We start from the raw sequence: 14,992 nt of genomic DNA, 5'->3' as shown, positions 1-14,992 counted from the left end.
TAGTGCCGCAATAAACATGGATGTGCAGGTGCCTCTGGAGTAACAGTCTTTTGGGTATATCCCCAAGAGTGGTATTGCTGGATCAAATGGTAGATCGATGTCCAGTTTTTTAAGTAGCCTCCAAATTTTTTTCCAGAGTGGTTGTACTAGTCTACATTCCCACCAACAGTGTAAGAGGGTTCCTTTTTCCCCGCATCCTCGCCAACACCTGTTGGTGGTGGTGTTGCTGATGATGGCTATTCTAACAGGGGTGAGGTGGAATCTTAGTGTGGTTTTAATTTGCATTTCCTTTATTGCTAGAGATGGTGAGCATTTTTTCATGTGTTTTCTGGCCATTTGAATTTCTTCTTTTGAGAAAGTTCTGTTTAGTTCACGTGCCCATTTCTTTATTGGTTCATTAGTTTTGGGAGAATTTAGTTTTTTAAGTTCCCTGTATATTCTGGTTATCAGTCCTTTGTCTGATGTATAATTGGCAAATATTTTCTCCCACTCTGTGGGTGTTCTCTTCAGTTTAGAGACCATTTCTTTTGATGAACAGAAGCTTTTTAGTTTTATGAGGTCCCATTTATCTATGCTATCTCTTAGTTGCTGTGCTGCTGGGGTTTCATTGAGAAAGTTCTTAACTATACCTACTAACTCCAGAGTATTTCCTACTCTTTCTTGTATCAACTTAAGAGTTTGGGATCTGATATTAAGATCCTTGATCCATTTTGAGTTAATCTTGGTATAGGGTGATATACATGGATCTAGTTTCAGTTTTTTGCAGACTGCTAACCAGTTTTCCCATCAGTTTTTGTTGAAGAGGCTGCTATTTCTCCATCGTATATTTTTAGCTCCTTTGTCAAAGATAAGTTGCTCATAGTTGTGTGGCTTCATATCTGGATCCTCTATTCTGTTCTACTGGTCTTCATGTCTGTTTTTGTGCCAGTACCATGCTGTTTTTATTGTTATTGCTTTGTAATATAGTTTGAAGTCAGGTATTTGTTTCTGGTATTCTTTATTTTTGGTGTCTTGAAATTTCTTGAGTGCATGTTGTACATTTTGGTTAATCATGTCTAGTATCTTCATGAAATTCTCAGTGATTTTTTGCAAGATTTCTTCTTTGAGGATTTTTTGTGGGCATTACTGAGTTCTTTAGTGTCATTTATCATTGCGTTGTTGGGGTTCAGGAACTGGGTATCCATTTTGCTCATTTTCCTCTGAATCCTGTATTGAATTATTTTTTCTAGTAGAGTGGTTTCCATTCCTTCTTCTATCCATCGCTCCACATGTACAACCATGTTCTTGATAGGCTGGTTGGTGCTTTTAGTCACCTGTTCTCTTTCCCTTGATTAAATTTTTGTGTTGTGACTGTCTTGGTTGTTAGCTGGCTTTGTGTGCTATTTCTGTCCCTCACCTGGAGATGTAATTTAGCAATAACTAATTCACAGATTCAATGCCTGACTAGTTGTTTATGTAATCCATAGAAGATCCCTGGTGGTATTATCTACAAGCAATGGGACTTGGGGGAGGATTAATGATTGCTAGGCTAGCTATAGAAATTTGGGAAATTTGATAGGGTGGCACTGAAAGGGGAGGCAGGAAGTGGGGTGGGTGAGTGGGGGAAGCATTGTGGGGGCTGTTGGGTTTTGTGGCCCTTGTGTGTGTTTGGGTGTATTTCTATTATTGTAGTGTAGGGTGCTGTGTCAGGGATTGCAGGGTGTTGAGGTGTGTAAAATTGGTACAGTTGGTTGGTCAGCCAGTGGTGAGTGTGTATGAAGGTGGAGTAGTGTGGTGACAGGTTGGGGGAGGATGGAAGGGAGAGGTGAAGGCAGGGGGAGAGAGTGGATGAGAAGGGACAGAAATAGTAGTTGGGAAGGAGAACAGTGGACTCTAGTGCAGGAGAAGGAGGGAGAGTGAAGGAGGTGAGAATAGGGATGAGAAGATAGTGATGGTGAAGTTGATAATACAGAAAGAAAAAAACGAAAATAGGAATAAAAATAAAAATAAAAAATCCACAATAATATAACAAACAAAAAACAGAAAAGAAAAAAACACAATAAAAAAACCCACAAGGTTCAGGAATAATAGAATTTCAGTCTACGTTTAAGTTCTGAAGTTATTCCTCTAGCATCCAGTCCTGGTATGGCATATAAGCAGAATCTCTGACGTGGTCTCACCAGGTGACTGGCTTGTAAGTAGTGTTTTGTTCTTCTGTCTACAACTTTAAATGAAATTGTGAGGTGAGGTAGGTTTGCCAGATTATGCAGGGTGGTTGGAGCTATTGTTTTCCCCAGCTGACAGCTGTGTTATCCTTCAGCTGCAACTGTTTGGTCAGCTTCTCCCACAGCAGAGGGGGGCAGTTCAGCTTTGAATGCTACACTCTGGTTCAGGGTATCAGCTCTGAGTTCCACTACCTGCCCTGCTTTGGGAGGTGGCTTATTGCTGTGTTTGTTCACTGAGAGTTCAGCATTGAGAGTTTAGTTCTTTGCCCCGCCCCCTTTCTCTGGGGCAGGTTCAGTGTTCCAGCTGCCCACTCCACTGTCCATGTTTTATTACAGTTCACTGTTTGTGTTTCAGTTTTGTTGGCAGTTTGGTTTGTGGATGCTGCTCTCTGGCTCAGGAGATCATCTCTGTGATCTACTACTTGCCCTGCTTTGGGCAGTGGCTTGTTGCCAGCCTACTCTTAGCCTTCGCTGCCTTTCCTGTGTTTATTTACTGAGAGTTTAGCATTGAGGGCTTAGTTCTTTGCACCACCCCTTTTCTCTGGGGCTGTTTCAGCATTCTACCCTCCCCCTTTCTTGCCCATGCTAGATTACAGTTCACTGTTTGTTTTTCAGTTTTGTTTGGGTGGATCAGACTGCCCAGGGGCTTCACTGGTTTATGTTCCTAGGGGTGGATAAGGGAGTCCTGTGTGGTGTGTGGTGCTCACCTGTTCATTCTGCCAATTGACACACAATCAGGTTTGGAGCCAGTGGCAGTGGTGGGGAGAAATGGTGCCAAATTTTCTCAGTGCAGCATGGCATGGGGAGGCTTTCCACAGGCTAGGGGTTCAGGATGTCAGAGTTTGATTGTGGTTGATGCTCTATTTCCACTTGATCAAGGAAGAAGAGAAGGAAAAAAAAGAGAAAGAGAGACTGCAGCTGGATATGCCTTGCTGGATGTACTGCAGGTTGCAGGTGTTAGGTGCAACTAAATAAGGCTGATTTGAGGGTCAGTCTTTGAATATTTTTCATACCTAATGTGATGGCAGTTATTATTTTGGCTACAAGGAGTCAGAATTACCCAAGTTGGCTCGAACATCTCAGGCAGGTTTTTGGAGTCACAAAGCTTAAGCTTTCTATATCCATACCCTAGTCACCATCTTGGATCCCCACCATTATTTTTTCAAGTAGGCATTTTCCCATCTTTTTCTCTTTTTCCTTCTTGGTGTCTCAAAATGTGTATATTTGTCCACCTGATGATGATCTATAATTCCCTTACAGATTCTTTGTTCTTTTTTTCTTTTTACTGCTTTAACTGGATAGTATTCTTTAGCTCTTTCATTTCTGTCTGATACTTTTAAATATTTTCTCTGTTGAAATTTTCACTTTGTTATTGTATTGTTTTTCTTACCCCATTGAGTATCTTTATGATACTTATTTTGATGTAGTTGTTAGGTAAATAATATGTCTCCATTTTACCAGTATCAGTTTCTAAATACATACCTTATTCTTTTGTTTAGAATGAATTTCCTTATTTCACCATTCTTCTTGACTTTCTGTGCTGGTATCTGCACATTAGACAAAACGGTTGTCTCCCCCAGTCTTTAAGAAATGAACATGAACAAGAAAGAACCCTCACCAGTTAGCCTGGCCAGAAATTCTAAGGGCCTCTGATACCTTCAATGCTTCAATTCAGATAGCAGATCAAACTGCTATCTGAGTCTTAGTGTCACCAGGCACCTATACTATAGTATGCTGGATCCTTCTAAAAGATTGATTTTCATTCTTTAAGATTCACTTTCTTTAAGAAAACTTTTTTGCATTTCTTTGGGAACTAACCATAGTATAGCCATCAACTTCTTAAGGACAATAAGACTTAGTACTTATTCATCTCTATTGCCAAGGCCTAGCTCACTGCTTAACTGGCCAATGTTTATTAAAATAATGGTAAAACCAGTTAACTCATTATTTAAAATTACTAAATAATAAATGACAACTAACAAACATATAAATAAAGGCAAGTAAGACCAGCAGCAATGTAAGGTGGAAGCAATAGGGAAACATTGAAAAATAATTATAGCTAAGAATTCTTAGGACTATCCAGAGTAGTGAGCAATATGTTAATATCAACTAGAGACTATTAGGATAAAGTTTAGGTGAGCACACGAATTAGGTTTAGACCAAAAATATTAATGACAATGATTACCACCTTCAATATTTTTAGCACTTGGCTTGGAATAGAAAATTTATAGTTGTACTTTTGTATTTATTATAAAGCATAGAAATATAGGCTACCAATACTTCATGTCTTCTCCATTATGTGAATATCATTTCATGATATCATGTTATCAAAGGCAAGATAATGACTTCATGTATGTATAAGAATATGTCCTCATTTCCTTATAAATAAAAACCATGAAGACTTTGCAATAAAAAAAAGATCAGTTTCTAACTGGAAATTGCCGTTCAGTATCCTTAGACTCTTTCCAAAGTGTGATGTTGGATTTGGTGATAAACCTGGAAGAAATGTGCTTGAGACCTTGAGGGAATGGTGAAAAGGATCTTTTCTTTTTAAAATGAAATCATATTTCTGCTTCTCAACCTAGAAATCAAGGTTAACTCATAATGACATTTACTGAACATTTTGGTTCAATTTTAAAGCTATGAAGATACTAGTAAATATCAAATTTTCTAGGGTGATATACTAGTGAGTTCTTGATAATTACAGAAATTAATCCTTGGTTAATTAAATTTTATAATTTAGTACCAAAAGAATTTGAAATTTTGATATATCAACCCAAGGAAAATTTTTATCTCCAAACATGGAGATTTTATAAATAATAGGGATTACATTCCAGGAAAGAATAAAGTAACTGAATTTCTAGAAGCAAAATGAAAATATAAGTTAGATATGTAATAACCAAGATATGTAAAACCATAGTTTTCTTTTGGTCATCTCACTCCTATATAACAAGTTCTTTTCTATAAAGTAAGCTCTTTGAATATGAAGAATATAAATATCTGAGAAAAATGGATGTGTTTCATTTTTATGTTTTATTAAGCTCAAGATAACACCTTCTTGACCAGAAAATTTAGGATCATGGTCTCCCTTTGAAAGTTCGAGTAACACTCACTATAGTACATTGAAGGAAAAAATAGTGTTTCTTTTGCACAGATTTAGGTTATAATGTGAGCATTAACATCATACTATTATATTTTTGGCTAGTCTTACTCATATTTTATTCTTCTCTATCAGTTCCCAGAATTCAACTCGTGAGATACCTGAGTGATGACAAGATTTTGAGATTCAAAGAGGCATCTCTAAATCTTAGTGACAAGCAAGTTTCACAGCAAAAGTTAAAGGAAACACAGAGCCATAACCTTTCTCCAGACTCAAACACACTTGTAGAAGACATGCATCACAAAAAAGTCACCCGCAAAGTATCTGTCTATAAGAGCCTTGGCCAGGACTACAGTTGTGCCCAAAGTTTTCAGAGTGCTTTGTCTCAAATTAATCCTTCTCATCTTCTAAGTACTGAGAGTTACACCTCTGCCATTTCAGTGCCTGTCTGCACTCCAAAGTCTATAAGCTCTAAGGCAGTCATACACACCAAGCTTCAAAGAAATAATGCATGTTCTTTAGCCATGAGAATTAGAAGATGCCCCAGATGTTTTATGGAAATCAATAACCCTCATTTTCATAAATGTTTCATGAATTCTGATGATGATTCAGACTCTGACTCTCCTTTACATCTCCAAACTCCCTTGGATTCTAAATATTCTCTGAGCTCCAAATCTCTTATACACTTCAAGACGTCTCCAAATAACTCTTTATCTCAATCCCTGGATCCTAAGCATCCTGTAGGCATCCAGTCTTCTCTACACCAAGAAGATACTAAATATTCATGTGGTTCAAATTCTTATTTGCATTGTGAAAATTGTTCATCTCTCCAAAATATTATAGGCTCTGCTATTACCCTTACCTTTCCCATGGACTCCAAAAATATCATGGGCCAACATAATGCCCCAGTCCCAGACAATACCAACACCAGCAATGTTACTGGTCTTGAAAGTGAAGGCAAGTTCAAACCCCAAATTGATGGCAATCCTGACATTGAGACTAAACTTTCTGGTACAGGAAATCTCAAAGATAAGGTCAATGCTAAAGGCAAACCTCCTTCCAAAGATGAGACAGACCATGAAGATAAGACAAACTCTGAAGATGATACAGATGCTGAAGATGAAACAGACACTGAAGATGAAGACAACACCAAAGATAAGAAAGACCCTAAAGACAAATCTGACCCTGATGACACTGAGCCCAAAGATGGCAACTTTGAAAATGATCCTGATCCCAACAATGGGTCTGATCCTACTGGTGATGCTGATCCTACAAGTGGAGCTGATTCTGACACTGATGGTGACCCTAACAATGGAGGTGACCCCAACAGTGAACCTGACCCTAACATTGATAATGCCACTAATGATGCTGTTAGCACCACATGTAGTAATGATCTTGATGAGGACATGTATACCAACAATTCAGGCAATGCTTCTGACCTATTTAGTGGTCTTAAACAGGAAAATACTGCTGACTGTAACAATGGCACTAGTCCAAACTGTGCCTCTGGGTCCCCAAATAAAAATGTCCTGGACTACACTTCTGTTTCCAATAATGGTGCTGGCCCTAGCAATGTCACTTGGCCAGGCAATGACATTTGTCCCAACATTGGCTCTGGTCTCCAGAATATTAGATCAATTATCAACAACTTTGACCACAGCAACAATGACATTGACCCCAGTCCACAAAGCAATATCCCTGGCCTCCAAAAAGGTCCTGACTCTAACTATAATGCCAAGCCTACTAGTCACAAAAATGCTGTTAGTCTTAACAATGATGTTGACTCCAACTATTCTACAAGATTCACTAGTGCTACTGGTCATGACTATACAGCTGCCCCAAACTATGACTCAGACACAGGATTTACACATGCAGTAGGCTCTAACTTTGTAGTCAATACAAACTATGTTGACAGAAATAATAATATTGCTAGAACAGGCTCTGCAGCTATCACTGTCAATGCCACTGACACCAACAGCACTACTAGTTGTAGTAGTGCTATTAACCCCAGGTATACTGATAGAACCTACTCTGCCTCAGACACTACCCATGTTCTTAGATTCACTCAATTCAATATTATCAACCTCAATTACAATGCAATAAATGCTCACAATGCATATAACTCTACTATTAACAGCAATATTAATAATCTCTTATTTAGTTCCTCTGTTTCTAATATTGTTAATGGAAATATCCCCAATTTTGTTGCTGACACAAATTATTTGTCCACTCCTGATCATTTAACCACATCTGAGCTTGGTAGAAATTATGCAATCTTGGATGATCAAAAATTTGGTGCTCACTTCAAAGGCTCTACTGGCTTCATGGAATCTGCTATGTTTAAGCATGCCAGCAGGGAATCTGGCTTTTTAAAATATTTCCCTGGAGTCCAGAATCCCATTGGTGTCAATGGTATTGCTAGTTTAAAAATTCACTTCAATCCAAATATTTCACTCCCTAGTTTTAATATTGTAGTAGAAGCTGAACCACCAGATGTGAAGTTTACCATATCATCAGATGCTGTGAATCAATTTTTTAAGGTAAGTTTATATCAATGTATATTTAAAATTTCTTCTCCATTTCCTATAATTCAGAGTGTGAGTTCATTGAATAAAGTCTAACGTTTTTTACATGGAATAGAGGAGACAAAGTATACAATATTACTTCTCCTTTGACCTTCCAAAGTCAGGAATATGGTTTTCCATTTGAAACATCCATCTGCTGTACACTTGATGAATAGACCTGCACTGTGTCTGACAGGTCTACTGCTTTGTAAAGGTTGCACAGCTCATAAATGTAAGCCAAGTCATAGAAAACTTAGTAATTTTTTAACCTATCTCCTCTCACCCATTTATGGCCTGGTATTGTTTATTTCCCTGTATGGGCAGAGAGATAAAAAAGACTAAGTGGGCTTTAAGTACCATGGAACAAGCCATTTAACAATCATCTGCCAAAAATTTCATTAAGAAGGCTGTTTGAAATAATAGTGATATTATAATATCTATTTAGATACATAGAATTTGAATTACTTTGGTGACATGATATCAGAAAGCAAAGAATCCCAAAGGTTTGTTATTTTTTACTTCAAACTGCTTTTTATGTTACTGCTACTGATAAGTAAAATTATATTTTTGATGAGCAATGTATCTTGATAAATGTTTCCTTTCGAATTCTGAATTGCATGCACAAATTAAGATTGCTAAGTATTTGAGAAACAATTTTTGACAGCAGCGAGTAATATTTGTTTTGATGAAACTTTACCAACATGTTGTCATTGAGGCATAATTAAGTTGTTATGCATTGAATTTTAGCTTTGTTATACTTAATTAGGCATTGTAAACAAATACATTTAAATTATATTGTACTGTCTGTGGGCATAAATGTTCAAATTGACACAATTACTTTGTTTTCCACAAAAATATGTAACCGAATATAATTCTCCATTTAGAATGCAGCACAGATTCTTATAACCAAAATGGAATTACAAAGTTGGTATTTCCTTAATGTGTTTACTTCAATAGAAAACAATTTTATAGTTTTCCCAAGAAATCACATCTTCCTGAAAATAGTTGCATTTACCTGGTGTGTTTTTATAGCTTCTTCTTATGAAAACTTAGAGATAATGTTGGTCAATTATAAGTAATAAAAATAATTACTCAGAGAAGAGCCTTAATATAGGGAAAAGGGGTATGCTTTTACCAGTTATTTCTCACAAATGAACTTTTACAATGTTATGAAAGCATTTAAAATATTTTATTTTATGTCTTTGGCATTTTTAGCTGAATGAAAGCATGGCTATAATAAGTTTAAGGTTGCTATCATTAAGAAAGGCAGCTGTTGTTTTAAAGTCATCCAAATCTTAGCATCTAGGAACTATCTTTACTTACTGGGGATGATTTGCGATGAAAACTACCTGAACTTTCATATGAAAAACAAACTTTTCAAATGCTTGATATTGACTTCCCCAAAAGATAATATCACAAAAATGAGCTTTTTGTGGCATATAAGTGAAATAAACACTATGCTCTGGGAAAATACTTTCCATTCTTAGATCAGGACTAGACAAGTGAAGTATTTATAACCAATTACATTAGTTTCATTAGAGATAGAACATCACAATAAATTATGAATAGTTTTGGAAACAATGTATTTTTTATGCCTTTACTAGCAAAGCATTTTCTCAAAGAATGGATCATTGCCTTCCATTACAACTTGTGTATTTTCATATTTCCTGTAATAGACATCCATGTCCATATATGTCCATTATGAACAACTATAATTGAGAAAACAGGGGTGCTTTCCTATTCAAACTATTAATAAGGTTAAAGAAGATCACTTTAAAAGGAATAAAACTTTCCTACAAACCATAAATCCACTAAAATAACAAACATGACATCAGAATATACAGTCAAGCCACTTGTACCATGTTCATTCATTCCTTCCATAGGTATTTAATAATTTAAACAGTGTAGCAGACTCAAAAAATAGAGACTAAGTGAAAAACATGATTGTTACCCTCTAAGAAATGTACAGTCTACTTACCTTAATAGAAAGCAAGTGGTCATGTGGAATGCAAGCTATATGAAAACAAATGAAATGACATCTCACTGAGTTTCCAGAATGGCTAGAAACGTTTTGTTCAGACCACATGTTAGCAATTTTTTTTAAATTGGTGAGAAATAGGTGTGCGAAGGTTATCATTTTTGTCTCATTTTTCAGAAATATCAAATAATATCCTAACTCTTGAAATTCTTTCTCTTTGTAAAAGTTAATGTTTACTTCAATAGTATTAGAGCTATATTACTAAGATTCGTGCCACTTAATAAGTTTCCAAAAGTTATTTAAATAATATAATTCCACATTTAAGGGACAAATTAGAAGAAAGTATGTTTTTAAGTTAGACTGTGAAAATGGCTTTTATTTCTGAATAAAATGTACACAATGATTTAATCATTTTATTCCTAGGCCTATTTGAATACATTTGAGAAGAATTGTATTCAAAGACATAGCCATTTTTTATTTACATTAGAGATTTCAAAAAATAAAATTATTCAGTAATAAACACTGAATCAAATAATAGCTTCACATTGAATGTTATATTACAAGTAAAGTTTTATAAACATGGGTTAAATAGGCATCTCAATCAATAAGTGCCTGAACATACTAATAATGCACCAAAGTTCTCTTAGCACCTTTAATAATTGCTTCAAAAATCAATCAGTAAACATATTTTTATTTATAAGTATATTGAATAGTTGAGGAAGCCTACAGATAAGACTTAGTTCAGGAGGGTTAAAGTTGCAATATAATGTTTTCAAAAGAAAGACCAACTGAAGTGGTCAAAAGTTGTTAGATTTTCATTTTAAAGTGCCTACACAGTGTATCATTTCCTTTGGATTTTATTACCATGGGAATACATTAATAAGTGCTTAATATTCATTGAAATAAATCTTAGTAAAGCTTAACCTTCAGGCAGGTAAATATAGTACCCATCTACTCCAGATAACCAAAACAATGTCTTTTCAAACAGATCTTTAATGAAATATATTCTCACACTGGCTAGGGATGTGGCTGAAGTGGTAGAGCTCCTGCCTAGCAAGCCCAAGGCCCTGAGTTCAAATCCTAGTACTGCCAAAAAAGGAAAGAAAATTGTTCTTAAATATGTTCACACAAAAAACTTTTCCACTTTTAGCTTTTCATGAGTATGACACATTATTTTTACAGTGGAAGATATGTTTTCTAGAGATTTTCAGTGTAAGGTCTCACAAAACCATCTCCTAGCCAAAGATATAGGCAACTTGCATACATCTGTTGTTAAACTGTTTTACTAGAGCCATCAGTATACTAGACCTTCCCATACATTTATTCTTTTTATATCAATTTGATGATATTTTCATATAAAAGTGTTTCTATGCTCTCTTATTGCTAGATTACTTGTCAGATAAGAAGAGTCTTTTTGTAGTTCTTCTTCTGCAATGTTAGTGATTGAACTGAGGTCCTCTTAGATGTTAGACAAGCACAATACCACTGAGCTATGCCCCTGAACAAGATAGGGTCTTGAAAGTGCTTAACAGAGATAGAATAAACTGAGTTAGATTCTCCTTTTGCAATTAATGAGTCAAAGACCTCAAACTGAATGTAACTATTAAAAATGTATGGAACAACTAAAAAAGATGTCCCTAATAACAATATAACCTGTCCATTTTTCTCTAAGTAATTTCATAGAAAGCAGTCATTAATCTGATAAACGATCAAGGTCTCAGATTGAATCCAGGCTTCTCCCTGTAGCTACATCACTTGTAGTTCTCTGAAAAAAAAAACCTACAAAGACACAGGTGAGCAATCCACAGAAGAACCAGTTGCCTCAAGCTCAAAGCAAAGATCATCTTTGCTACTGCTACTATTGTAGAAAATTTGTCTCAGTCATCTTTTTGGGCAAAGTTCAGGATCATATATTTTCCCTGTTTGGTCAAGATTCCTCAGCCCAACTGTCTCAATTGTAACAACAGGAAAAATGGTGCATCATGTGTAGGCAGATAAAGAATAACAGACCAAATCAACTTGAGACTAGTTGGCAGAAAATAAATTGGGAGAATTTTAATACTATGTCACACTCAAAATCATAAATCTTATATAATTGACTAAAGAGCTTTTTTATTCCTAAGAAGAGGATTTCAGTGGAATTTTAAATCCAGAAAGTTTGCTGCAATAACACAAGTGTGACTATGATCCATTGAACAGCTACAGAATCTGTGTAATCTACCATGTTTTTCAAGTTTGAAATAAACTGAGGTAGCTGGTAGCTGTGTCTGAATATAATCCATTTTCTAGATTAGAAGAATAGTATACTATAGTTTTCAAAGTTTTAAACTCTGAGTTTGGTTGTATTGAGTACCAAAGACAATAATGTGCAATTATTAAAAAGCCTTATAACAGAATTCCAGTTTTTTATCTAATGAGTCATGTCAACCAATCTCCTTCTAAATACACCTTCTTTCCTTAAGTAAAATAATAATTAGATAGTGACTTCTGGTCCAATGTAGTACAGCTCCTCAGTTAAATGAAAAATGGGGACAAGAATGTAGAAATAATAAGAGAGTATATTTAAGGTGAAGGCAAAGGAAACAATGTATGTAGAATAATAAACATGATTATTATCTTTATCATATTATTGGATATCAAAATATTTTGGCTCTTCCAACTCCGTTTGTAATAAAAGTATTTTTTCTACATTATTTTTTCAATTTCCTGATCTACTCCTATCTCATCTCACATGCTCATACACATGCACACAATTGTAGACTCAGAGTTCTTGAAGTTAGTACTCTATGCTAAAAAAAAAAAACCTTTCATTTTACTCACTACCTCCTCCTCTCTTTTCCATTTTGAAGTCAGTCTACATTCCTGTACTTCTTGCTACATCCAGAAAGTACCAAGCCAACTGTATTATTTTGTTGCTGATTCTAGAAGCAGCCTCCCAATGCATCCATACCACCTCGTTTTTACTCTCTCACAGAGCCTACACAAAAACACACATGCATTTCAGTGTGCATGTGCCCAGGCTCAAGCGTACATGCACACACACACACACACGTGTACACACACACAAATACATACCCCCAAGATAACGTCCTCTGATTTAGGTTTGCATTGAGGATCACACCTTCCTGAGTTCTTAAAGTAACTTTAGTGACAAAATAGGTTTAATACTAATAAGTAAATTATAAATGAATTTCTTGAGTGCAGTTCTATAATAACTTGGGAATAATTGTATTTATTCATGCTTGTCATCCGAGTACTTCCTGAATAAAAAAGTAGCTTGTCAAGTAGAAACAAGTGGGAATAACAGGAGAAACTAGTACCAGAGCTATTTTATTCCATCCCATAAATGCTGTACCAATGATTGGAAGTGGTTGCAGCAAAACAGACTACACAGCAAATAAATTTGGTTCTAGGTCCAGAAAAGACCATTTCTAGATAGTCGTGTAAGGCTCTGAGCCAGAAAAAAAATGAGCAAGATTGTTAACTGTGAAAGTCTTGAGCAAAATGTCAGAAAATTTCACTATTGTTATTTTCACTGTTTTACACTACTCTCGAATGTAGTTTATAAATAGAATATGATATGACATAATGGGAGATTGAGGTGATATAAATGTTGAAATTGGAAAGTAGATAAAATTCAGGGTATACCTTCAAATAGCCACTTAATAACATTTAGGGAGTGCTTGCTCTCTGTCATGCACTCATGCTGAACATGTATTGGCTCACTTTAATCTTCACAATTTTGTGCAGTTATATTATAATCCCTATTTTCTTGATGAGGAAACTGAAGCATAATGTGGTCAATTAATGTTTTATATGTAATCAAACAGCTACAAAGTGGTAAAAATCAGAGCTTATAATTAAACAATTTTCTATATTAAAAATAACATATAGTTATAGGTGTCAAGTTTAGAAAACATTGCATTAAACTAAAGTAGCAGATTACAAAATGAACATTACTGTGCTCCCATTCTAGTATTCTAATATACTACCCCTAGGGTTTTAAAGTGATCATAGTAGTTTCTTGGGCAAGGATTTGAACATTTCAAAGTCATGATATACAACACTTTCGACTAAATATTCTACTTAAAGTATTCTAATGATAAATACATATTTTTAATCTCATTACCACTATTAACTCCCTAGTTTGTTTTTGTCCTGTTGTTGCAGCTCAACCTCCAGACAGGTAGCAGACAAAACCTTTGCCCTTGATTAATGAAAGGATACCTTGAGATGGAAAAGACAAAGGCACAGCCAAGAACGTGTTGAGGATATGAGCAAATAACTTCAAAAATCTGCAGAGATCCCTGAGCAATGTTTATTATATGTTCATTCATATGTACCTTCTCCATATATAACTATGCTATTATTGTCTATTATGGCCACAAATGTTGCTTACAACTACCATGTACCAGTTGCCCCATCTTATTTTTTCTGGCAGTCTGGAATTAAGAAAAGGACACACTGTGGTACTTCCTAGCCGTCAAATAAAAATAATTTTGTACTGATAATGAGTCAAGGTGCAGTAAAATATTTCAACCCAAAATTATTTCATTAAAGTCTGTTTTCTGAAGAAGATGCCCTTATCTTTTAACAAATTTTATGATAATATGCTATGGCCACTCTAAATTTAATAGAACCCACAATAAATCTATTTTATTGTTAATGCTGTTTATTGTTATTGTTTTATAAATGTGAAAACTAAAATTAAAATAGGACTCATCAGTATTGTGAAGTGTTTGCTTACCTTACTATTTATCTTAATCAGCTTTGGTAACCTAGAAGAAATGCTAGCATATTCCCTTTACCAAGAATTTTTATAGATGAATGAGTTGAATATAATGAGGCTATCTCTTGACTTCCAGAAAGAAACTCAACAAATTGTATAAAGTTTTAATAGCACATGGTAAGAGAACTGACAAATTGAAGTGACCAACATTATGTATCTTTCCTTTCCACTTACAAAGAGGGGCTAAGCTTCCAAGTGTACTTAAAAAATAAACACCTCCTTTCGACTAAGAATTACCAGGTATACTTTGAGGACTACAGGATACACAGGCCATCAAAGCCATGTTAACTTGACAAACTTTTTTTTTTTTTAATTAATTTATTTATTTATTTTGTTCATTTTTCTTTTATTTTTCAT

The 14,992-nt window shown here is 35.2% G+C and overlaps 1 protein-coding gene across 1 annotated transcript in view; it reads left to right on the top strand.

The window, feature by feature from the left end:
* The window catches only part of LOC141419452 (uncharacterized), a 237,422-nt gene extending 223,364 nt beyond the window's left edge, over positions 1-14,058 (top strand). The window contains exons 12-13 of the mRNA XM_074062253.1: positions 5,440-7,844; positions 14,017-14,058. Coding sequence (XP_073918354.1) covers positions 5,440-7,844; positions 14,017-14,058 — 2,447 coding nt within the window. The remainder of the gene's footprint in view (positions 1-5,439; positions 7,845-14,016) is intronic.
* The last annotated feature ends 934 nt before the right edge of the window (positions 14,059-14,992 follow it).

The sequence above is a fragment of the Castor canadensis genome, chromosome X (assembly GCF_047511655.1).
Source record: "Castor canadensis chromosome X, mCasCan1.hap1v2, whole genome shotgun sequence".
Lineage (NCBI taxonomy): Eukaryota > Metazoa > Chordata > Mammalia > Rodentia > Castoridae > Castor > Castor canadensis.
This window is presented reverse-complemented; position numbering and strand designations above follow the sequence as displayed.